A 23,627-nucleotide genomic window follows, 5' to 3' on the forward strand; every position below is an offset into this window, starting at 1 on the left:
CACTTAGGTTTATCTGGTCTCAATTTCCCCCTTCTGTCCTCTCAAGGCAGCCAGGGAGCAAGGAGATCCTTGTTAAAGTCCAACCCCCGGGCGCCTTATCAAGCTGCTGACAGCCGGGTCTCCTGATAGACTTTCCAAAGGGTCCCTCCCTGCGGCAAAGGCCACCAAAAGCCTGATAACACTATCCTGGAGTCACGCGGCCGCCGGCAGCCTCCAAGTCCCGCCAGCTCCCTCCTCCCCCGCCCCGGGCTCCACTGACGCCGGACCGAGCGCGGGGCGGGGCAAGCGCCGGGGCTGGCGGCGGGGCTAGCGGCAAGGCCGGCGAGGGGTGGTGCCAGGCCGCGGGTCCTTAGTCAAGTGACGCCGCGCGGCTGGCCTGGGCGCCGACTGCGGAGCCGAGAGGCTGGAGGGTGGACATGCTGGGGGTCGTTCGCTTCCTCTCTCTGCTGCTGGTGCCGCTGCTGCTGGGCTCTACGCGCGGGTTGCGCGTAAGTCCACGGGACCCCCGCGCGGGGATGCATTGATGAGGGACAGGCTGGCGGGGGACGCGGCTGGGGCTGCAGCCAACCGGGGTCCTGCAGGGCGGAGGGCCAGGGACCCCGGAGTGCGCCCCGCAGGCAGGCAGCCGGCAGTGCTCAGGCAGTGGAGGGGCCCTCCCGTCGGGGGCGGGCCGGGCGGGGCGCGCGCGTCCTTCCCGATAGCTCTGTAGCTTCTGTGTTCTGCCCCGGTCGCTCCTTTCGCCTGGACCCACTTCCCCATCGGTGCGACGAGGGGGTGAGATGAGGTGCGCCCGAACCTTTCCAGTTTCGCAGGCTTCCGGGAAGGGAATTCCAAGTAGCGCGTGTTACTGGCGGCCGCCTCGGGCTCTGGGTTAGGGCGCCCCCCCTGGCCCAGTTTGTGCTTTGCGGAGTGCTCCGGAAGGAGAAAAATGGGGTCAGTGGAGGCCCCCCGTAATGGGAATATTGGATTAATTGCCTTCGAAGTATTCTCTTTTTAAACCTCTCGTCCCCTTCTCGTCACTCCCCGCCGCCTACTTTTTTGGCTTGGATTTTCCAAATCTTCAGGGTTTGGCGGTCCAGGCCGTGGGTGGGCAAGGGGCAGGCTGCAGGTGGCAGCCAGCGTTGCTGGAGGGAGTTCTGGCGGGACGTGTAGGTGAGGTATGGGGGCGTGCCAATGGCCGGAGAAGGACAGCCTCAGCCCAGGGGTTCGAGCTGAGGGAGGGGCCGGAGGGGGCTCTGAATCGCTGCCTGGAGAAGTTGGCGTCACAGCTGCGTAAGGCGCGGGGTGGAGAGGGTGGGTGGGGAATTGAAACGGGCAGCTGCCCCTCGGCACGTTCAGCGAACCCTGCTTCCTCCAGAGTTTGGGTGGGTCGAGTCTGAGGCATGTTTTAAATAGAAGATGGTGGAATTTGGGCCCCTGACTTGTAAATTACACCCTTTGATGGCTTTCAATAACGTGCCTAGAGCAAGGTCATACATTTATCTAAAATCAAGATTGAAGATCTTAAGTATTTGGAAAACAGCGAGTAAAAATATCTTCGTTTTGGATTCTTCTTGGGAAAAGGTCACCTCAAATGGAGTGTTTGCTAACCCCTGCTGCCCAGTCTGGGGTTCCCCTGCCCCAGTGTTTTTCCTGGGAGGCCTAGAGGAGCCCCCGGTGAGAGCTAGCCATCTATGAGAACTCCTGGTGAGGGTGGAACTGAGGAATCGTTCAAGGAAACAGTGGCAGAGAAAGATGGGTGAGGAGAAGGCAGATCTTAACCAAAGTCTAGAAGGGTTGAGGGAGGGGAGAGAGAAAGACTTATGGATGAGGAGCTGTTGGACAGGTAACCTGGGTGATGGTTGCTCCTCGTTGTTGTGCAGCATCATTCAGCAGAGGGGTGCCCTGTGACTGCCAGGCCCACGGCCCACACAGGGAGGCTGGCTCTGCTCCAAGAATTCCTATGTCAGGGGTCTAGGTGTCCCTTCTGAGCCTAGAGCTGAAGAAAGATAACCAGCAGACTCACTTTCCAAGATTTCCTTGTTTACATTTATCCAGAACAGCGGTTCTCAAACTTTAACTGTTCTAGAAATTAAACAGAAAAATTTAAAATATTTATTAGTTTATTTAAGAAACAATAAACCTGTTATGTCAATAAACTTAATTTTTTTGGAGAAATAACAATGTTTCTCCCTAAATTTTATGACAAACAGTGGCATTATGTTACATTTTTGCAAATCTCTTTCATGTCTGTCTTAATAGATGACAGATTCTCCTAGCTACTTCTGCATTCTGTCTTGCCATGTCACATGTCACATAGCTTCTGGAAAACTCCACTGTATACTCATGAGAGAATGAGAATGGAAAAGACAGGATTATTATGGCTTATTATGATGAAAATAGTTTTGATTAAAAGGACCCCCTGAAAAGGTCTCCCCAGACCACACTTTGAGAACCGCTGATTTAGAATGATGTTTTTATTATAAAAGAAGTTCATACGCATTGTGGAAAACATTTAAACCTTCAGAAAACTGTCAGTAAGAAAAGGAAAACTGCCCGTCATGTTATAATCCAGTGTGTTTGTATTTTAATAATGAAGTGTAGCAACTGACTGGTATTTGACTGGCTTGGATTCAGAGTGGGTTGGGCACATGTAAGTGGCCTTCAGGTTTTGAATGGGGACAAGGAAGTTCTAATATCCCACAAAGCTGATGCCGGTTCCTGGTTGCAGGCGGAGCTGACCTGGAAACCTCTCCTTGGCCACTGTCCTTTCTAAGGAACTCACCTTCCAGAGCCCACCCGCACAGAACTGGCAGGGGACCCTCTTAGGAGCAGAGAAAATGGCGATCTTCAGGCAGCTGTCCTTGGGCATGAAGGCCGCTCTGGCTGCTGGCACTGTCTTCGTGTCCATGATTGTCTCCCGCTGTTATTTGGCGGGGAGCCTTGAGCTCAGGGCCTGGCGTTGGCTGTTGCGCTTGCAGCTGGCCCTGTTTGCCAACTCACTCATGCTTATAGGCTCCCACTACATCTGGTGTAGTGCAGTCAGCAACCTCAGCCATGCCTCAGCTGCAGAGTCGGCCTGTTTTCAGCTTTGGAAGATGGCTGTTGTGACATTTCTGGCCCTGGCCCATTCCAGTTTCTTCACCATGCTCTTTTTAGTGGCCGAGGAGCCCTATCTCTTTTCCTTGGCAGCCTACTCCTGCCTCGGGGCGTACATCATCATGGTCTTCTTCCTCTGTACCCTCAGTGGCATGGAGCAGGCCTGTCAGCTCCTGGCCTGGCGCAGTGGTCGAGTCGTGAGCAGCCTTGACAAGACAAGGAAGCTGGCACTCAGGCCAGCCCTGGCCGTGGTGGTGACCGCTGTGCTCAGTGTGGTCGGGCTTCTGAATGCTGCCCAGCCCCCAGCTGTGAAAACAGTGGAGGTGCCCATCCATCAGCTGCCCCCCTCTATGGACAACCTCAAGATAGTGCTCCTCTCAGACATTCACTTGGGTCCCACCGTGGGCAGGACCAAGATGGAGATGTTCGTGAGGATGGTGAACATGCTGGAACCAGATGTCACGGTGATCGTGGGTGACCTCTGTGATTCAGAAGCCTCAACCCTCCGGACCGCTGTCGCTCCTTTGGGCCAGCTTCATTCACGCCTCGGCACCTACTTCGTCACAGGCAATCACGAATACTACACATCAGATGTCAGCAACTGGTTTGCGCTGCTGGAATCCCTGAATGTCAAGCCCCTTCACAATGAGAATGTGAAGATTTCTGCCATCCGGGCCCAACATGGTGGTGGTGAGGATGGCGACTGGATCTGCTTGGCTGGGGTGGACGATATTGAAGCAGATGTCTTGCACTACTCTGGCCACGGCATGGATCTCGACAAGGCCCTGGGGGGCTGTAGCCCAGACCACACCACCATCTTGCTAGCTCACCAGCCCCTGGCTGCCAAGAGAGCCCTTCAAGCTCGGCCAGATATTAACTTGATCCTTTCTGGGCACACGCATGCTGGGCAAATCTTCCCCTTGAACGTGGCAGCCTATCTCCTGAACCCCTTCTTTGCTGGTCTCTACCAAGTGGCCCAGACTACATTTGTATATGTCAGCCCAGGCACGGCCTACTATGGGATACCCATGAGATTGGGTAGCAGGGCGGAGATTACGGAGCTCATCCTGCAGCGAGCTCCCTGAACCCGGCCCTGCCTTGTACACCTCTTGATTGAACCTTGACCTTCACTCTCCGTCCTTCAGAGCGGGTTGCCTGCTTCACCTGTTCCAGCCTCTCCTGCCCAGCCCTGCCAACACACGCTTGTCACAAGCCTGGCTGGAACAGTGATTTGTGGTGGGGCTGCCTGGCAGGTTAACTCTGTAGATGGCCAGTTGCTTTTTTAAATGCATTTGTGAGGCCACTGAAGTCACTGAAAGTCACTGAAGTCACACATGAAAGAACAGGCATCCTTTTTCCCAATGTGGAGTGAACCCTCCTCTGTAGAGCTCACCTGGATGAACTGAAACATGGGGTTGCTCAGAAGGGTTCCATCTAGAAAGCAACTTGGGAAGGAACTCTTGGTGGTTTTAAACCCTCTTTAGGACTCAGACTGTTTCCAGAATCATTGATCTAGAGCTTTCTGGGGAAGGGGCAGTGTTGCTAGATAATCTGGGAGAACAGGAGAGATGGAGACCCCTCTGGCTGCTAGAGAGGAATGTTTTCATTTTCCTCTTGGTTCTGACAGAATCGGCTTTATTGGGGGCATCAGCAAAAGCCGCTGGATGCAGGGCTCCTCCTGTTGCAGGCCTCGAGTGATGCTGTTTAACTGCCTGTGCTCCTGGCCTTTGGGATTGGGGGTGGGGAGGAAAGAAACGTGAGCACTGTGGTAGGGGGTGGTGATGCTACTGCTGCTTAGGAATTCAGAGGGTATTTGCCTCCCGTGTCTCATTTTATACAGCACTTGGGTGAGGTAATTAGGGACGGCTACTTTTTCCTATTTAGAGATGAGGAAACTGAGGCAAAGAGACGTAGGGCATTGGCAACATGACAAGGTATGGAGGAGATTCCGCGCTAGAAGCCAGGTCTTCTACTGCCCAGTGACAGTGTCCTTTCCACCGTCTGCTGGGTAGGTAGCCATATCTGTTACAAGTGAGTACAGGATTCCAACAGAGTTGATGTAAAGAGAACCAACAAGGGTTCTTTCAAAGTGGTTTGCTTGAGGCTGATATCAATTCACCCGTAACTACATGGGGCCAGGACCCGGAAGGAGGTCGGCTTGTTTCAGTGTAGGATGTCTTTTACGTTGGAGGAAGCATCAGGAAGCTGGACACCCGCATCCCCCACCCCAGGTTTGGGTCTGCTTTTTTGTGAGAAACTGAGGTTCACTCTCTCCCAGTGTGGAAGTTGAGGCTTGGGCAGGGAGTGGCAGGGCTCTGTGCTCTGGGGGCCTTGAGCTTTCCCTCCCACTGGGCCCTGGCCGTGGAATGCTGGGACTGTCCTTCCTGCTGGGCAGCTCCCCCCAACCCCCTACACTGGCCTGACCCCATCAGAGCTGTCCCAGGGCTCTGGCCACAGAACTTATGGGGCCATCCCAGCTGGCCACTAGATCCATAGCAAAACAGGGAGGGGTTACTGTGTCCGGAGTGACCCCACCCCTGTTGGCATGGCCCTGTGCCAGCGACAAGAGATCTTTCATCCTGGGGCAGCAATAAGCACTCCTGTTAGAAAAGGCCGCACTGAGAAGCCTGAGGACCTGGGCTCGCCCTTGACTTTGTTTGTGATTGAGAGTCTCTCCAACAGGGAACAAAGACACCACTCTGACTGGAGAGGCTCACCCTGCTGCTCACTGGCCAGGCAGCCTCAGGCGAATGACTTGACCTCACTGAGCTCAGTTACCCTCGCCCTAAAATGAGGATAATTGTTGTATCTACCTCAAGATTGTTTCATGGGGAGGGGACTGAGACATGGTGCATGAATTGCATGTGGCACAGTCGCACAAGAAGCACTCCGCATTGCTAATTTTTAACTCTCACATTAGGGCTTGCTAAGGAACTCTGTTGGGGACAGGTGCCCAGACGATTTGTGGAGCAGCCAGTGCTGGGGTATGTGATGGGCAACCTGCCACCTGCTGGGGCCCAGAGATTTGTCAGGGCAGCAGCTGCTGGGGGTTGGCTCTCCGCTGCTGTGTTTCTGTCTCCTTGCGCACGCTCTACCTGGCCAGAGCGAGTTTCTTCATTTTCCTCCCGGTATGTAATGGAATCCTGGGGGATCCTGGAGGCCACCTTTCTTGCTTCCGGGCAGCCAAGATATTGACAGCAGACCTTCCAGTCAAGTTGAAAATATGTCTTTCAGTCAAGACACATTTTAGTGTTTTCTTATTTTCCCTTTCAGCGGTTTCCTTATTTTTTCCCCTTCATGTTTAGTCCTTATAGTCAGGAATAAGTCTGGAGAAAAACTTACTCAAAACAGAGCTTGGGACCCTGGAGAGCCTTTTAACCTGTTTTGCAGATGGTGGGGTGATACAAGAGGTGAAGTGTCTCGTCCAGGGCAGCGGCCCAGCCCCCAGCTCCATGACTCCCTTCACGGCACCACTGCAAGCTCGCCACCCTGCTCAGCCTCAGGAGGGTTGGTCTTCCAAACGCTCTCACTTTCTTGTGACCTGACGCCATGTTTTGGATCACTGTTATGGGCTTTCACTTCTCTTTGGTTTGGACTTCCCCAGACAACACCCGTTGATGCTGTTTGTCTTCCACCCTTCGGTGCAGCTGGTAGTGTTTGATTCGGGTGCCATACCAGTCATTTCACTGGGTTCTTGATTTTGGCTCTTTCTCATCAGTTCTCTGAGCCCTTTGAAATTAGCTTCCATCAGTCCTATTTTTTATCTTGCCTCTTTTTTTTTAAGATTTTTATTTTTTCTTTTTCTTCCCAAAGCACCCCCCCCCCCATACATAGTTGCATGTTTTTAGTTGTGGGTCCTTCTAGTTGTGGCATGTGGGACGCCGCCTCAGCATGGCCTGATGAGCGGTGCCATGTCCATGCCCAGGATCCGAACCAGCGAAACCCTGGGCCGCTGAAGCGGAGTGCGTGAACTTAACCATTTGGCCACGGGGCCGGCCCCTATCTTGCCTGTTTGTCTCTTTTCTTTCTCTCGAGTGCCCTCATTTTACAGTCTGGTATACCCTTCATCCTTGCTCTGAAGTCCTTGCTTGACCAGTTCCTGTTTATTAACAGAAACAAAACAGGTCCATCTTGTATGTCCAAGCAGTAGTCAATAACACTTTCTCATGCTTGGTTTGTATTCCATGATGCAGTGGAAGTTTTCCCAGCAGAAATTTCTCCATTATGGTCCAGATATGACCCTGGTGGCCGCTCTCCACAGTACTCTTTGTATCTCTGTTCCTGTTTTCCATTCATTTACCTTTGTTTTGTTTTCTTATGGCTGGAGGAGGTAGGGAGAAACATTTACCTGAAGCTTGAAAATTCTTTCAATTTCGTTTTAGTTTCTTTTTTTTAATCTGTTAAATGCAAGTTAAAATGAAATGTAGTACTTTTAAAAAAATTAACATTAGCATGTGTACTATACTATTGTTATAAAACTCAATAAATTAATCCTACTGCCATCCATTTCAAACATCCATCCATCCTTTCCCCCCCTTATTTTGTTTTAAATTTCTTACCGTGAAAATTTAAAAATATTCACAAAAGGGGCCAGCCCTATGGCATAGAGCTTAGTCTGACGCACTCCACTTTGGCAGCCTGGGTTCACAGGTTTGGATCCCGGGAGTGGCCCCACACCACTTGTTAAGCCATGCTGTGGCGGCAACCCACATACAAAATAGAGAAAGATTGGCACAGATGTTAGCTCAGGGCTAATCTTCCTCAAGCAAAAGGAAAAAAAAAAAGAAAGATTGGCAACAAATGTTAGCTCACAGCGAATCTTCCTCACACACACACACGAAATTCACAAAGTAGAGAGAACAGCGTACTGAATTTCTATGTATTCATTACCTGATGTCAACAGCTATGACTCTTCTGCTGTTCTTTCTCATCTACCCCTACCCTACACTCCTTTTTTCTTTTTGGTTGGAGTATATTAAGGCAAATCTTAGGAAACATGATTTCACCCCAAAATACTTAAGTATGAATTCACTTTTAAAAAAGCATATCTATAATGCCATTATCATATCCAAAGAAATTAACAGTTATTCTTGAATACCATCTAACACCTAGTTAGGAGATTTGGAGCTAGAAGCCAGGTCTTCCACCTCTCAATAAAACCATTCTTGCTGCTCTATGAGGGTGAAGTAGCACAGGATTCAAATGCAGTTAACTGTGTAAAGAGTTTGTGTTCACTTTTTCCTGATTATGTCAATTGCCTATTTTTTTGTAGTAAAAAGTACGTAGCATAAAATTTATCATCTTAATGAGTTTTAAGTGGCAGTTCAGCAATGTGAAGTAGATTTGCATTGTTGTGAAACAGATCTCCAGGGCTTTTTCACCTTGCAAATCAGAAACTCTATACCCGTTAAACAATAACTCCTCTTCCCTGCCCCGACCCCCTCCCCAGCCCTTAGTAGCCACCATTTTTACTTTCTGTTTCTAAGAATTTAATGACTCTGAGTACTTCCTCTAAGTGGAATCATACATTATTTGTTTTTTTGTGACTGGCTTATTTCACTTAACATAATGTCCTCAGTGTTCATCTATGTTGTAGTGTGTGACAAGACTTCTTTCCTTTTTAAAGCTGAATAATATTTCATTGTATGTGTATACCACATTTTGTTTATCCATTTGTCCATCAGTGCACATTTGGGTTGCTTACACCTTTTATCTATTGTGAATGGTGCTGCTATGTGCATGGTGTGCCAATATCTCTTTGAGATTCTGCTTTCTATTCTTTTGGATATATACCCAGAGTGGGATTGCTGGATCATATAGTAGTTCTATTTTTGATTTTTTGAGGGACCTCCATACTGTTTTCCATAGCAGTTGCACCACACCATTTTACACTCCCACCAACAGTGCACAAGTGTTCCACTTTCTCTGCATCCTCACCAGAACTTGTTATGTTCTATTTTTTTGATAGTGGTATGAGGTGATAACTTATTGTTGTTTTCATTTGCATTTCTCTTTTTAGTGTATGTGCTGCCAAAGCGAGCATATTTGCATTTCTCTGATGATCAGTAATGTTGAGCATCTTTTCATATGCTTGTTATCCATTGTATATCATCTCTGGGAAAATGTCTGTTAGGTCTTTTGCTCATTTTTAAATCAGGCATTTTGATTTTTGTTGTTGTTAAATTGTAGGAATTCTTTATGTATTCTGGATTTTAACCCCTTATCAGACACAGGATTTGCAAATATTTTTTCTCATTCCATAGATTGGCTTTTCCCTCTACTAATTGTGTCCCTTGATGCACAAAAGTTTTTAAGGATGTCCCACTTGTCTATTTTTGCTCTTGTTGCCTGTGCTTTTGGTGTCCTATGCAAGAAATCATTGCCAAGTCCAATAACATGAAGATTTCCCCTATGTTGTCTTCTAGGAGTTTTATAGTTTTGGATCTTATGTTTAGATCTTTGATCCATTTTGAGTCAACTTTTGTATATAGTGTAAGGTAAGGGTTCAACTTCATTCTTCTGAATGTGCATATCTAGTTTTCCTGATACCATATGTTGAAAAGACTGTCCTTTCCCCATTGGGTTGTCTTGGCACCTTTGTCAAAGACCATTTGAGCATATACCTGAGGATTTATTTCTGGCCTCTGTTCTATTCTATTGGTGTATTTGTCAGTCTTTATGCCAATACTATAGTGTTTTGATTACTGTAGCTTTGTAATATATTTTGAAATCAGTAAGTGTGTCTTCCAACTTTGCTCTTTTTCAAAATTGTTTTGGTTATTTGGAGTTCCTTGAAATTCCATATGAATTTTAGGATGAATTTTTCTATTTCTGCAAAAAATACCCTTGGGGTTTTGATAGAGATCACATTGAATCTCTAGGTCACATTGGGTAGTATGGACGTCTTGACAATACGGTGTCTTCCAATCCATGCACACAAAATGTCTTACTAATTATTTGTTTCTTCTTTAATTTCTTTTAGCAACGTTTTATAGTTTTCAGTGTACAAATCTTTCACCTCCTCAGTTAGATTTATTCCTAAGTATTTTATTCTTTTTGGTGCTATTGTAAACGGAATTGTTTTCTTAATTTCCTTTTGGGATTATTCATTGTTGTTATATAGAAATGCAACTCATTCTTGTATGTTGATTTTGTATCCTGAAAGTTTGCTGGATTTGTTCATTTGTTCTAACAATTGGTTTTTTTGATGTGTGGACTGTTTAGGGTTTTCTACATATAGGATCATGTCATCTGTGAAAAGAGATAATGTTACTTTTTCTTTTCCAGTTGAATGCATTTTATTTCCTTTTCTTGCCTAATTGCTCTGGCTAGGACTTCCAATACTATGTTGAATAGAGGTGGTGAGAGTGGGCATCTTTGCCTTGTTCCTGATCATAGAAGAAAAGTTTGCATGCTTTCATCATTGAGAATGATATTAGCTGTAGGCTTTCAAATTATATGGGCTTTTTTTATTAGGCTGAGGTAATTTCCTTCTATTCTTAGTTCGTTGAGTGTTTTATCATGAAAAGGGGCTGAATCTTGTCAAATCTATTTCTGCCTCGAGTGAGATGATCATGTGGTTTTTGTCCTTTATTTTGTTAATAATGATGTGTTACATTGATTGATTTTCAAATGTTGAAACATCCTTGCATTCCAGTAATGTCTCATTTGGTCATGATGTATAATCCTTTTAATGTATTATTGAATTCAGTTTGCTGGTATTTTGTTGAGAATTTTTGCATCGATGTTCATCAGGAATATTGGGCTGTAGTTTTCTTGCTTGTTGTGTCTCGTCTGGCTTTGGTATTAGGGTAGTGTTGGCCTCCTAGAATGAACTTAGAAGTGTTCTTTTCTCTTCAGTTTTTGGGAAGAGTTTCAGGAGAATTGTTCTTAATTCTTTAAATGTTTGGTAGAATTCTTCAGCAAAGCCATCAGATTTTCTTTGAGATTTTCAATTACTGATTCAATCTTTTTCCTAGTTATTTGTATGTTCAGATTTTCTGTTTGTGATTCACTCTTGGTAGTGATGTGTTTCTAGGAATTTATCTATTTCTTCTAGGTTACCCAATTTGTTGGCATACAATTGTTTGTAGTACTCTCTTATAATCTTTTTCATATTTCCTTCCTTCTGTGAGCTTTGAGTTTAGTTTCTTTGGTTTTTGAGGAATTGTATCTCTTTACAGTTTTTTTGTTTGAATCAGGATCTAAAAACAAGGTCCATATATCGTACATAATATATTTCTTAAGTCTCTCTAAGTCTATAAAACACCCTCCGCTCTTATTTTGTGTGATTTGTTTGATCAAGTTATCTGGATATTATATCTTAGAATTTCCTACATTTGGATTGTGGTGGTGTTTAACATGTTGTACTATCTGTCATGTTTTCTATAGTCTAGTGGAGCTAGAGATCTATAAAAGTTAGAGGTAGAGGCTGGATAGATTCAGGTTCAATTTTTTCCCTTTGTTGATAGGAAGACTTCATTGCTTTCTGTGATGCTAAGATTGACCCATGGGTCCAGGTGTTGTCAGCTGGATCCTTCTACTAGAAAGTTCCTCATTATTTTTTTGTCTAATATTTCAGCAATCATTGATGGTTGTTGCCTAAAGTCATTATTCCACTAGGGATTGCAAAATGATGATATTTTTAATAGTGTGATACATTTAATTCAGAATTTAGTGGGCCAAAGTACTAAATAGGTTTTCTGGGAATAATTACTTGTCTTTTATATATTCAAGAGACAATGAAAACTTCTTTTACCTCAGTTCTGCATTCTGAAGGAGTTTTTGTGGTACTCAGAAATATAATCCTGCCATCAGCCCAGAAAATGGTGATTTTTAATTTCATCATTTCTTCTGCGTTTAGGAACTGTGGTTCTTCTGCAAAGAACTGTCATCATCGATTGTTTGGTTACTCTAAAAAAGTCCATAGCAAAGGCAAGACAGATGCTAGATTCTTCCCCTTTATTCATCAGTTTTCAGAATAATGAGTTGATGCTCCAGCAATGTCCAATAGGCTTCTTTGGGTTGAGAGGGAGTATTAGGAATTTGGTTATTTTTGTATGTCTGATGTATTTCAATCCATTGAAGCAATAAATCTTTTGATTCTCAAAATATCCCTTCTTTGGCCAGTTGGAGGCCCTTCAAATTGACTTTAACGTCATTTTGTTTTGACCTTAATAGTTTTTGATAATTTTAGGCTTATTTTGTACATATTCTGCCCCACACTTGAATTAAGTAATTTCTTGAAGGAGCCTGGTTCTTTTTAGTGGGAAGTATTTAAGAGACCATAATTTAAGTGCTAGAGGAGCTAATTGCTACTGGCTAGTGTCATTTCTATGCTGTTTCAGTAGATATTGCTAGGAAATAAATTTTTTTTAGAAAGAGAAAAAAGCTTAAGTTTATAGTACTATTTCCAATTCAAATGAAAGATTACGGGCTTTATTTTAATTTCTATTTATTTATTTATTTTTTATTTTTTTCAAAGATTGGCACCTGAGCTAACCTCTGTTGCCACTCTTCTTTGTTTTTTTTCCTTCTTCTTCCCAAAGTCCGCCAGTACATAGTTGTATATTCTAGTTGTAGGTCCTTCTGGTTGTGCTATGTGGGATGCTGCCTCAGCATAGCTTGAGTAGTGCCAGGTTCACGCCCAGGATCCAAACAGGCGAAGCCCTGGGCTGCCGAAGTGGAGCTCATGAACTTAACCACTTGGCCATGGGGCCAGCCCTGAGGGGCTTTATTTTAAAATAGACTTTATTTTTTAGAGCAGTTTTAGGTTCACAGAAAAATCGAGTGGAAGGTACAGAGATTTCTCACATACCCCTGATTACAGGATTTTTACTCATCTTTCTTTTATTTTATGTTTGTTTCTCTTTTACATTGAAATTTTTGGTTCCTAACAACCCGATGTAATTACTTATTTACTTTATCCTACTACATATATTATAGATTCAAAATAGTAATAAAAGATTATTACTAAGATGAAATCTGTTGGATACAGTTTGGTTTGTTGGTTTGTTTGACCTGAATGTAGTTTAAGATGTATTTTTATCCTTAGGCTAAATATAGTCAAAATACTATTTCAGACTCACTTGAAGTGATTCTTTCCTGTGTGGAAAGTTAGGTGTGTTTTTAACTTTTAAGAATTATTTTATATTTTTAGAATTTATTTTTGTTTTACAAACTGTGCATGTATCTTTTCTCTGAGATGACAGGGCAGAGTTGAATCTGGAAATGTCTGTTTGTCCTGGAGGATTGGGAACAGATCCTAAACTCTGCTCGTTCCTCCTCCATTCTGCCATTTTTCTTCTCTTACGTTGTAATTTATGTTCTTTATCCACAGACTTTTGGGATGCTTAGCAAGAATCTTTTTGGAACCAGACAGGCATAAATAAGTGAACAGAATTAATAAAAGTAGGCTGCATAGGCTCTAGCAGTTCATCCACAGTTCCCCAGATCCATATTGATTTTGCTTCTACAGACCGCTGATGTCATGGGGCTTCTATGACATTTAATGTTTGAAAGCTCTTAGATCTGGCATAAATAAAATTTGTTTTCTGGTCATCTGAAATATTCCCTCTCTTTCTCATTGTTCTGTCAACTGAGGGGTCTGGGAAGCCCAGGATTAGTACATACGCTTCTACCCCTATCTTCCCTCAATCCCTCTTCCCTCAACCCTGGGATGCTAGCAGCCTGGGGGGTTTGGGTCTCTGCCACCTTGGAGCTGAGCAGCTCACCTCAGGAATTCTCCAGGCTCTTGGGTCTCTAGGGTGAGTTGAAAGGGTATGTGGGCTGCTGGGGATGGAGATCCATTGAATAGGTGCTTATTAAGAGTTACGCTGAGGGAGCTGAAGACATATTATCTTCACATAATCAGCAGGGCCCCTAACCTGTGATGTCACTGAGCTCTTTTTATTTCTTTATTCTAGTTGAGGAATGTGCACAAGTAATGTGAATGTAATTATTTTTATTCCTGAGGACTAGGAAACTTGGGGAATGTTCACATTACCTAGTGGTATTAATATCAGTGTTATGTTTAATGTATTTCTTTTGTTAAGAAATGCTTATTTACCGCTGAAATAATCTAAACTGAATAAATAACTTTAAAAATGTTATATTGGACAGTGTCAGGTCCCTGATGTGTATTTGGTCTGAGGGTATTTTGTTTATTTTGCTCTTGTTTTCCTCCAGTAATAAATGTATTATACACATGGGGGGACTTGGGAAATGTGGGCTTTGCCTTGATTGGAATTGCTTTTTATTTTCTAAATTTTCTGTGATGTCCTGTGATGTAAATACTGATGCTGCCACACCCCCGCAAGTGTGAAATAAAACTACGGCTCTTCAGCTTTCTGTTCCAGTGCCAGTTAATTTAGAAGGGGTGGAATTTGCACACAGGGCAAATTTTGCATTATCTGCATTTTAGGGGAATAACTCTGAAGACAGCTTTTCCTCCTCCCCCGCATTTCTTGATCGCCTTACTTCTGTTGGTGGTGCCACAGTGCAGAGATGTTAAGGAAGCTGGCTATTTTAGGCTGGATCCTCTCTGGTCCTTAAATGTTGAGAGGGGTCACTTTGGAGCCATGCAGTGGATTTTCCCTTGTACCTTGGCCATGACAGTCACCAGTTAGAAGCTGTCTTTTAGGGGATGCGATTTCTGCAGCTGTCCACATTGATCTTCTCAGTGCTGCTTTTCTAAATTTGAGTTTCAGAGACTTGTCACTGCTCCCCAGGTCCAAATAACCTAGTGTTTATATATCAGACCAGCCCATGGAATGTCCTGGCGGTCAAGGTCTCTCACGGGAGAAAGTAGGGCAGTTAACAGAGCCCTGGGGTGAGAGAGTGTGTACTGCTGTCCTGCTTGCTTACAAACAAACTGCTGCTGATTATTTTTATTGATAGTTTTGAAAAGATAAGAACATTAGCCACAAACGAAACGCCAAAGGCTGTGTTGATCTGTTCCAGTAGTGATACAGTACCCACGCAATAGCTGCCACTGGGGTACTACTTGTTCAAATCAGTGGACCACTGTCATGCACCATGATCTCTCTGCTAGGGCTCACACGTCATTTGAATGGGATATGATGGGAACGTCCTGTGAGTCTTTCTGGAGGAGGAACTAATATCTGCATTTCCAGGAGGCGTTGTGGTCTTGCTTCGGATTTCTCTTGGGTGGCGGTGGGGAGTGGGCAGCTCCAGGACTCCCACTTGGCCCTTCCTTCCATCATGGTTCTTACTCACGGTGAGGAGTCTGTTAAGTAAAACCATCCCAGTTTGCACTCAAGACCAGTGAAGTAATCATAATCTGGGTCCTCTGACTTATTGGACCCACTGTGAGAAAGACTTGGGCCAGGGCTCCCTTTGCCCCCTGGCCTCCCTAAGAGCGGTAACGGCATTTCAGGTAACGTGGTATTGGTGTCAGCTCAGACTGTAACCAACGATCCTCAGAAGATCTGGGAGTGCCACTTTTCCTGGGACACAGATGCTCTAAGTCCCATTGGGGAAGGATTGGGGATTTATTGTGTGTACTTGGGGTGGCATCACAGGGGATCCGTCCAGCATTCTCTTTAATCAATTGCCTGTTTGTCAAAGAACTGCCTCAGAGCTGGAACTGGATAAAGGAAACAGCTTTCCACTGCAGTGGCTCACGTCTGCCTTTTGCTCATGAGATCTTGGGTTTTTTTTTCTTGTTAGGCATTTCACGCAGCACCCTCGCTGGTCGCCTAACCATTTCACCCTCTAGGAATGCTGTGGTTTGTGAGCCATTGCCTGAGATTGCTATGGTCAGCACCCGCTGGTTGCCACTCTGGCCTTGCTAGTCATCGTGGTAATTATATCCACCTGCTTCTGATATTAAGCAGTCCGTCTTTGGTTATGCCAGAATCTCATCATCCCCAATGATGTTAGGGAGCCCAGGGCCACAGCAGCATCTTTTGTCATCTTTTGCCTACAAAGGACAGCCTCCAGGACTTCTCAGTGATGCCAGGGCCCTCCTTACTAGTGCATTCCTTACTGATAAGGGTGTCCATTTTTACATTCCCACCTTTGAGCCATCTCACACCTTCGTCAGGATGCCAAGGCAGTCCTGTCATCTCTACCTCCTTTCCTGTAGACCAGTATCATGTCCAGGTTCCAGGAAGCCATCGTGACAGCATAGAGACTGGGTTAAGATGCCTTTACCAAGAGGCTAACCCGCAAGTCTTGAGAGAGCGCACCATGTCAGTAAGCTTCCCTCTCTCCAGCCTTATGTTCTGGCCCCTCAAGATCCGCCCACAGTGTTCCCCCACAGTTACGTCCTGAGCCTTACTTTATTAGTAGGAGATTTAGATTTCTTTAAATATTGCCGTGGAAGCCTCTCGTGTTCACAGAATGGCCTGAGTGGATGGCTGGGCTGAGCCTGCCAACCAATCTGTTTCTTCAGAGCTTGTAAATCTGTTAACAAAAGCCAGCCAACCTCACAATCCTTACAATACCTGTAACAACCCCTTCCCCAGGCCTTATTCCAGGGGTAGAGCTAATGCAGATGCCAACTCCTCTCCTACCTGGACTCCTCCCAGTCAGGCAGTCTTACTATTCGTATTTACATACCATGGTGTGTCACCACTCACATAGCACCAACTATGGGGTTCTTGTTGCAAAATTTGACATACATGAGAAATCCAGGGACAGACCCATATCCTGTGGATCTGCTGTTTAGGCCTGTCCTGGTACCAGTTGTCTTAATTTGGGTTCCTCTGGAAGCAGAGCATGAAACAAGGGCATGGGTGCAGTTGGTCTAACAAGTGATCCAAGAGCACAAGAACGAGGGACAGGTGGAAGGAAGCAAGAGCCTAAATAAGGATGTGTATCGTGGTTCTTGCTCTGGGCAACAGGGCAGGGATTCTACCAAGATCTGGAAAGCATACAGAATGTCTCCAGAGCTGTCTGCCTAAAAGAGGAGAATACAGTTATTCACACCATTGGTTGAGGGTTGCCCCCGGGGGCATGGACTCCCCAGGACCCCTGGACTCCTGGTGTTGGGGCAGGAGGGCACAAAGACTTGAGGTGTGAGTTTGAATTGAGACACTGTCAACAGAAAGCGTGCTGAGTCACGGGACTATCCACAAGAGCAGCTGACATAAGTGTGTTTTAAAAGATACTTCTCTGTTTTCTCTTTTTACTTGGTATGTATCAGAGATCTTTCCACAATGGCAAGAGCAGAATACCTCATTATTCCAGCGGCTACGTAATATTTCATCATGTATGTGTGTGTATGTACATGCATCTACAATACACATACCCGAGAAACCACAATTTTATTTCATCAGTCCACTTTTTTATTTATGTCAACATTTTGCTAGGAAAAATGTTCAGACATACAGAGAGTTGAAAAAATTTTATAGCCACCATCCAGATTCTACCATAAACATATTACTATCCATCCCTCCATCTATCTGTCAATCTGTCTTATCTTTTGGATGTATTTCTAAGTAAGTTGCAGACATCAGTGCACCTCCCCCCAAATACTTCAGCATGTGTATCATTAATTAGAGGTCAATATTTGTTTATTGCTGTGTTTTTCCTTTTATGATAAACTTTACATAAAACGAAATGCACAAATCTTAAGTGTACCATTTGAGAAGTTTTGACATACATTATGACATTATGCATACACCTGCATAATCCAAAACCCTTACCCAGCTATAGAATATTACCATTACCCTGGAAAGTTCCCTCATGTTCCTTCCCAAGCGATACCTGCCCCCACTCTCCCAAAAGCAACAACTATTTTGATTTTTTTTTCCGTAATAGATTTGCTTATTCTAGAACTTCACATAAATGGGTTCCATATGGTCTAAATCCTTTTGTGTAAAGCTTCTTTCACTCAGCATAACATTTTTGAGATTTATCCATATTATTGCAAGTATCAGTAGTTCTTTTTTTATTGCTGAGTAGTATTCCATCTCATGAATATACCACCATTTGTTTATCCATTCTCCTGTTGATAGACATTTGGTTGTTTTCAATTTTGGACTATTATTAATAAAGCTTCTATGAACATTTTTCACAAGTCTTTGCATGAATGTATGTTTTTCTTTCTCTCATAACCAAGAAAACCCACTATTTTGAAGGGCAATTTGGTTTATTATTATTATTATTATTTTTCTTCTTCTTCCCAAAGCCCCCCAGTACATAGTTGTATATTCTAGTTGTGAGTGCCTCTGGTTGTGCTATGTGGGACGCCACCCCAGCATGGCTCAACGAATGGTGCCATGTCCGCGCCCAGGAACCGAACCGGCAAGACCCTGGGCCACAGAAGCAGAGCACGTGAACTTAGCCACTCGGCCATGGGGCTGGCCCTGCAATTTGGTTTAAACAGTGTTGCAGTTAAAAAAAAACACACACACACATTTGTAAGTACATCCATAGAGAGAATTCTGTGAAAAGGGTAAATGCAGGTTTGAAAGCTTTTTATTATAAAAAATGTTTAAAATACCGGCAGAGAATACCCATGTGTCCTTTACCCAGCTTCAACAATGGCCAATTTTGCTCTATCTACCCTCTACTTTTTTGGTTCTTTTTCTTTTTGGTCTGTAGTCACCACCTCAAAATACTTCTGTGTGCACCTCTATCTGATAAAACCTTTTTTTCCTTTTGTATAATCACCATGCCATTATTGTACCCAAAAGAATCAAGGTAATTCTTTGAATTCTATCTAATGCCCGATCTGTGTTCAGATTTTTCCTACCTTAACATTGTTTTTTTCTTCAGTTTGTTAGAATCAGGATCCAAACGAGGTTCCCACACTGCATTAGGTCGTCACACCTCTTAAGGTCTCTTTTATTTTTTGACAATACTCTATTTTGTTTTATTTTATTTTAAAGATTTTTAAAAAATTTTTTTCCTTTTTCTCCCCAAAGCCCCCCAGTACATAGTTGTATATTCTTTGTTGTGGGTCCTTCTAGTTGTGGCATGTGGGACGCTGCCTCAGCGTGGTTTGATGAGCAGTGCCATGTCCGCACCCAGGATTCAAACTGACGAAACACTGGGCCGCCTGCAGCTAAGTGCGCAAACTTAACCACTCGGCCACGGGGCCAGCCCCTGTTTTATTTTATTTTAATACCACCAAATTATCAGAGCAAGCCTATCGTTAGACTCTTTTGTTTGAGATTGACTTATTGCCTCCCGTGGAATCTTTGATTCAGGTCCAGCAGAGGCTGAAGTTCAGGAATGGGGCTGTGTCCTTCCTGTTGAATCCCAGCATGAGACACGTCTGCTTGCTCCATTGTGACTGAGGCTGAGATCGAGCAGGGGGCGCACAGAGAATCTGCCTGATCCCTTCTTTGTAAAGTTCCACCACTTGCTGACGGTTTCAGCGGCCTTTAATGATTATAGCTTAAATCCGTTATTTCCCTAAGCGTTAGAAAAGGGTGTTTTCCAGATTCTGTTATTCCATCTGCATTTATTAGCTGGAATACTGTGAGGAACTTTCCTTTGTCAGGATACCCTGAAATACAGTTTTTATGTGAAAGAGAAGTAAACTGCTTGGTTCTTTCCCTTTTATCATTTTTCCAAGTAATACATCGGTACTCAAGCAATCTCCAAAGGTGACCAGTGAATTTTTTCCCCTCTGTGGATCTTTGTGAACTCATAGTTGTTAAAATCCATCAAGTCTTTTTTTTCCTCCTGGTTGATATCTCTTAAGTCTCTCTCTTACTTTTTTTAAATGCTCAAATTTTTCCATCTGAGGCCGGCGGGAGCCTCTTCTGTTTAGCCCCTGTGTCCTACATCTCATCAGCCGCTTGGCCCTCTGGGTTCTGCCTCCTGTCTGCTGCGCACCTCACTGCCACCGCTGTGGTCCATGACTCTGCTTCCTTTGTTGCCGGTTCAGGAAAAAGCCAGAGTGGCAAACGTTTGAAAACACGTGTCTGATCCTATCATTCTTCTGTTGAAGCCGCTCTTGGCATGAGGTCCAGGCCCTTAAGTGTGGACTTCCGGGCGCATTTGATCTGACCCTGCCTGTCTCCTCTGTTTCAGCAGCTGTCACGCTTTATCTATATTGGAGTCTCCGGCCCCTTCCCCATGTCCTGACCTCTCTCCACCAGTTCTCATACACAGTTTCCTCTGCTATGTCACCTTTCCCCTTGGCTAATTCTTCCTCATCCTAGGGCTTCCCTTAGGCCAATGGTTCTCCACCCTGGCTGTACCTTCCATCATCCAGGCAGTTTTGAGAAATACCAATGCCTGGGCTCCACCCAAGACCAACTGTAACTAAATGTCCGGGGAGTGAGGCCTGACTTTGCTATTTTTAGAAGCTTGCGCAGGTGGCTCTGATGTGTGGCCAAGATTGAGAATCACGGTTTGGGGTGAAACTTGTCCTTGCGCCCTACGCCTGAGTTATCTGCCGTTTATTGCTGCTGCCGTGCTGCACTTTAATCCTTTTTCCTCCAGCTTTATTGAGATTTCACTGACAGATAACACTGTGCAAGTTTAAGGTGTACAGCGTGGTGATCTGACACTTACTTTACCATCCAGGCCTCACTGTGCTGTCTCTTGGCTTGTTCCATGCTAGATGGAAGCTTCACGTGGGCTGCGGCTGCATCTGTGTGGTTCCCCTCAGGGATTACTCAGCACGTAGTAGGTGCTTGGTGATATTTGGAAATGGATGGTAGGGAGGTCTTTGGGCTGGACTTGGAGATTGTTTGAGTGCAGGGATGGTGCTCTGCTGTGTGGGATGAAGGCCAGGTTCCATTGTCCACCAAGGTCATTTCTCGCCAACCTGATCTGCTCCTCCGAATCCCTTCCCCTAGACCAGGGGACTTCAGACAGCTATTTCCTTCCCCAGTTCTGCCCAAAGTTGCTTACTACCTTTCTACCTGCCCAAAGAATTTGCCCAACTCATCAGCCACCTCTGAACTCACCAAACTTGTGGGAAGCTCTTATTTGACACTCAGTCATATACAAGCTGTGAAAATGTTTTCAAAATCATCCACTGGGGCACCTGGTGTAAGAAATAATTTTGCTATTTTTGTGAGTTTCTTTAGGAGTTTCTTGCCTTTTAATGGCAATTAAAGCCTTTTTTTACCAGAAGAGTAAAGTGATACTAAATTGACACTCACCTTTTTTTAATGATTCTTATTTATTTGTTTATTTTTGGTTAGCTTTTTTGAGGTGTAACTCACATACAATAAAGCTTTCTGTTTGCCCATGAGCAATCCACTCTCAGTTGGTTAACTTTCAGTCACAGTGTTTCAACTCCCTAGTTGGATTTCAGGCCAAGTGTGATCTAGGACTCATGCTCTCACAGTTGTTTCCAGATATGATTTCAAGGGCAACCCCCAAAGTTTTCATGGATTGTGATGCTCCTATGAACAAAGCTTTAAGAAAAAAGTGTAAAGAGGCACAAGGAATCTTACTAACAATGGAGGACACTAATTAAATGGTTTCTTGTAGCCCTGGTCCTGTTGGCACCTGTGGCCTGTTGCTGCCTTTTTCCATCCACCAGAGGGCAGTGTTCTGTTTTGCCTATGAATTGGCCTCCCCTTTGAGGCCATCCCTTTCAAATCCTAGCATTTTAGCTCCTGATGTGACCCCAAAACAGCGTTTCTCAAAACTTGCTATGACTACTAGAAATACATCTTACATTGCAACTCCATAGAGACATATATATGCAATTCTATATATGCAACAAAAGTTTCATAAAATAATACTTGTCTTTGCTTTGTGCAATGCACTCTGATATTTTCTGTTCTCTTTCGTTAAAAAAAGGTGCTGGGGCTGGCCTGGTGGTATAGTGGTTAAGTTTGTGCGCTCCACTTCGTTGGCCTGAGGTTCACAGGTTTGGATCTGGGCACAGATCTACACACCACTCATCAAGGCATGCTGTGGCAGCATCCCATATACAAAGGAGAGGAAGATTGACGTAGATGTTATTGCAGGGACAATCTTCCTCGAGCAAAAAGAGGAAGATTGGCAACAGGTGTTAGCTCAGGGCCAATCTTCCTCACCAAAAAAAAAAAAAAAAAGTTGATTATCACTCAAATTGAGTACATGACTCACACACTGGGTAGGAGCCCACAATTTGAGAAATATTGCTTTAGAGTTCTTTTAGTCCAACATCCTGCATATTTATGAAGAGATGCAGGGTTAGAGAAGGGACTCGCTCAGGTCACTGTGAAACTTAGAGCAGTACCTAGGATGAGGCTTCAGGGCTTTAGACTTCTAATCTGTTGCTTTCAGCCCTGTATGTTACACTTAGAATTTTCTTTCTTTCTTTCTTTCTTTTTAATGGATCTTGGTTGTCCCAGTGACATTACTGTTGAGGTACAGTCAGTGCCAAGGCAGGTCACAGCCACAGGAAGGGTGTGTGTGTGTGTGTTTTCTATTCCTAGCACACTGGGCTTTGCTACAGTTGCTTCCAGCAGGGTTTTCCCTTGGGGAATATAATTTCTGTATCTCAGCTACTGATTGTCAGATTGGTGCTGGCCTCTAGAAGGTGGGCCTTGTGGATTCCTGCAGGTGGGTCCTCCTTGATGATTTTTCTTACCCGAGTGCATCCGGTGGACCAGTGGTTTGTTCTATAGCCCAGAAACCAAGCATTAACTCCATCGGCACATTAGGCAAGTGAAATAGATGGGAAAACACTTGCCACTGTCAAAGTTTCTGCTTCTGAAATGCAAGGGTGGAAGTTCTCATGTGGTCCATCCTTGCTCTGTAGAATGCCTCCCAGAGGACGTTCAAGATCGACTATAGCCACAACCGCTTCCTCAAGGATGGCCAGCCGTTCCGATACATCTCAGGAAGCATCCACTACTTCCGCATACCCCGCTTCTACTGGAAGGACCGGCTGCTGAAGATGAAAATGGCTGGGCTAAATGCCATCCAGACGTAAGTGGGAGGGCACCTGGCTCTCACCTGGGCCTGGCCACTCACCCCTGGAAAGAGAGTACAGCTGCATTTCTCAGTGCGGCTGTTTCATTGCTCAGAATGGGAAAGAGCGTAGTCTGGCATTCTGGGAGGGGCTTGTCATGAGCTGGCCTTGCCCTTCTTCTGATAACCAATCTTGAACTTTGTCACCGGGAATCATAAAATTAATATCAGCTTAAAAAGGCAAAGGGAAGTCACAGTGATTGAGCGTTTACTGTGTGCAGAGGGCACTTTACAAGAATGATTCCATTTCTCCAAGGTACCTATTACCATTCCCATTTACAGCTGGTGAAACTGAAATTTGCCCAAGCACATAGTTTTGGCCAGAGGTCCAGCTAGGATTGGAAGATAAGGGTGTTTGTAGGCAGCCATAGCTTCTCTCAGCTCTTAGGGGAATAGGCCTTGTTAGGTCGATTTCTGAAACCCAGTTTGTCTGCGTGGTTCTGCTGGGGTAATTCTACAGCCTGGAGTTAAAAAATTACCCCAATAACTATCTCTCTTCATCTCTTCTCTTCTACTGTTGCAAAGTGACTAATTGGGAAGAAAGTTGGGGTGGCTGGCAACTCTGGTTTTTGCAGTGCTGCTGTGGCTTGCTGATGACTTGTCAAAGATAAAGGGTGAGAAAACCCAGAGGCAGATTCCTGGGA

At 44.7% G+C, this 23,627-nt stretch overlaps 2 protein-coding genes across 2 annotated transcripts in view; both read left to right on the forward strand.

The window, feature by feature from the left end:
• The first annotated feature begins 281 nt into the window (after window positions 1-281).
• GLB1 (galactosidase beta 1) overlaps window positions 282-23,627 on the forward strand; it is an 89,355-nt gene continuing 66,009 nt past the window's right edge. The window contains exons 1-2 of the mRNA XM_046666603.1: window positions 282-488; window positions 22,772-22,941. Of these exons, the coding sequence (XP_046522559.1) occupies window positions 417-488; window positions 22,772-22,941 (242 nt within the window). The 5' untranslated portion in view covers window positions 282-416. The remainder of the gene's footprint in view (window positions 489-22,771; window positions 22,942-23,627) is intronic.
• TMPPE (transmembrane protein with metallophosphoesterase domain) lies at window positions 504-6,910 on the forward strand. The gene is made up of 2 exons (XM_046666615.1): window positions 504-784; window positions 2,711-6,910. Exon 2 carries the CDS (start codon window positions 2,820-2,822, stop codon window positions 4,161-4,163), a length of 1,344 nt encoding a protein of 447 aa, XP_046522571.1. The 5' UTR covers window positions 504-784; window positions 2,711-2,819; the 3' UTR covers window positions 4,164-6,910.

The sequence above is a fragment of the Equus quagga genome, chromosome 1, assembly GCF_021613505.1.
Source record: "Equus quagga isolate Etosha38 chromosome 1, UCLA_HA_Equagga_1.0, whole genome shotgun sequence".
Taxonomy (NCBI): Eukaryota; Metazoa; Chordata; class Mammalia; order Perissodactyla; family Equidae; genus Equus; species Equus quagga.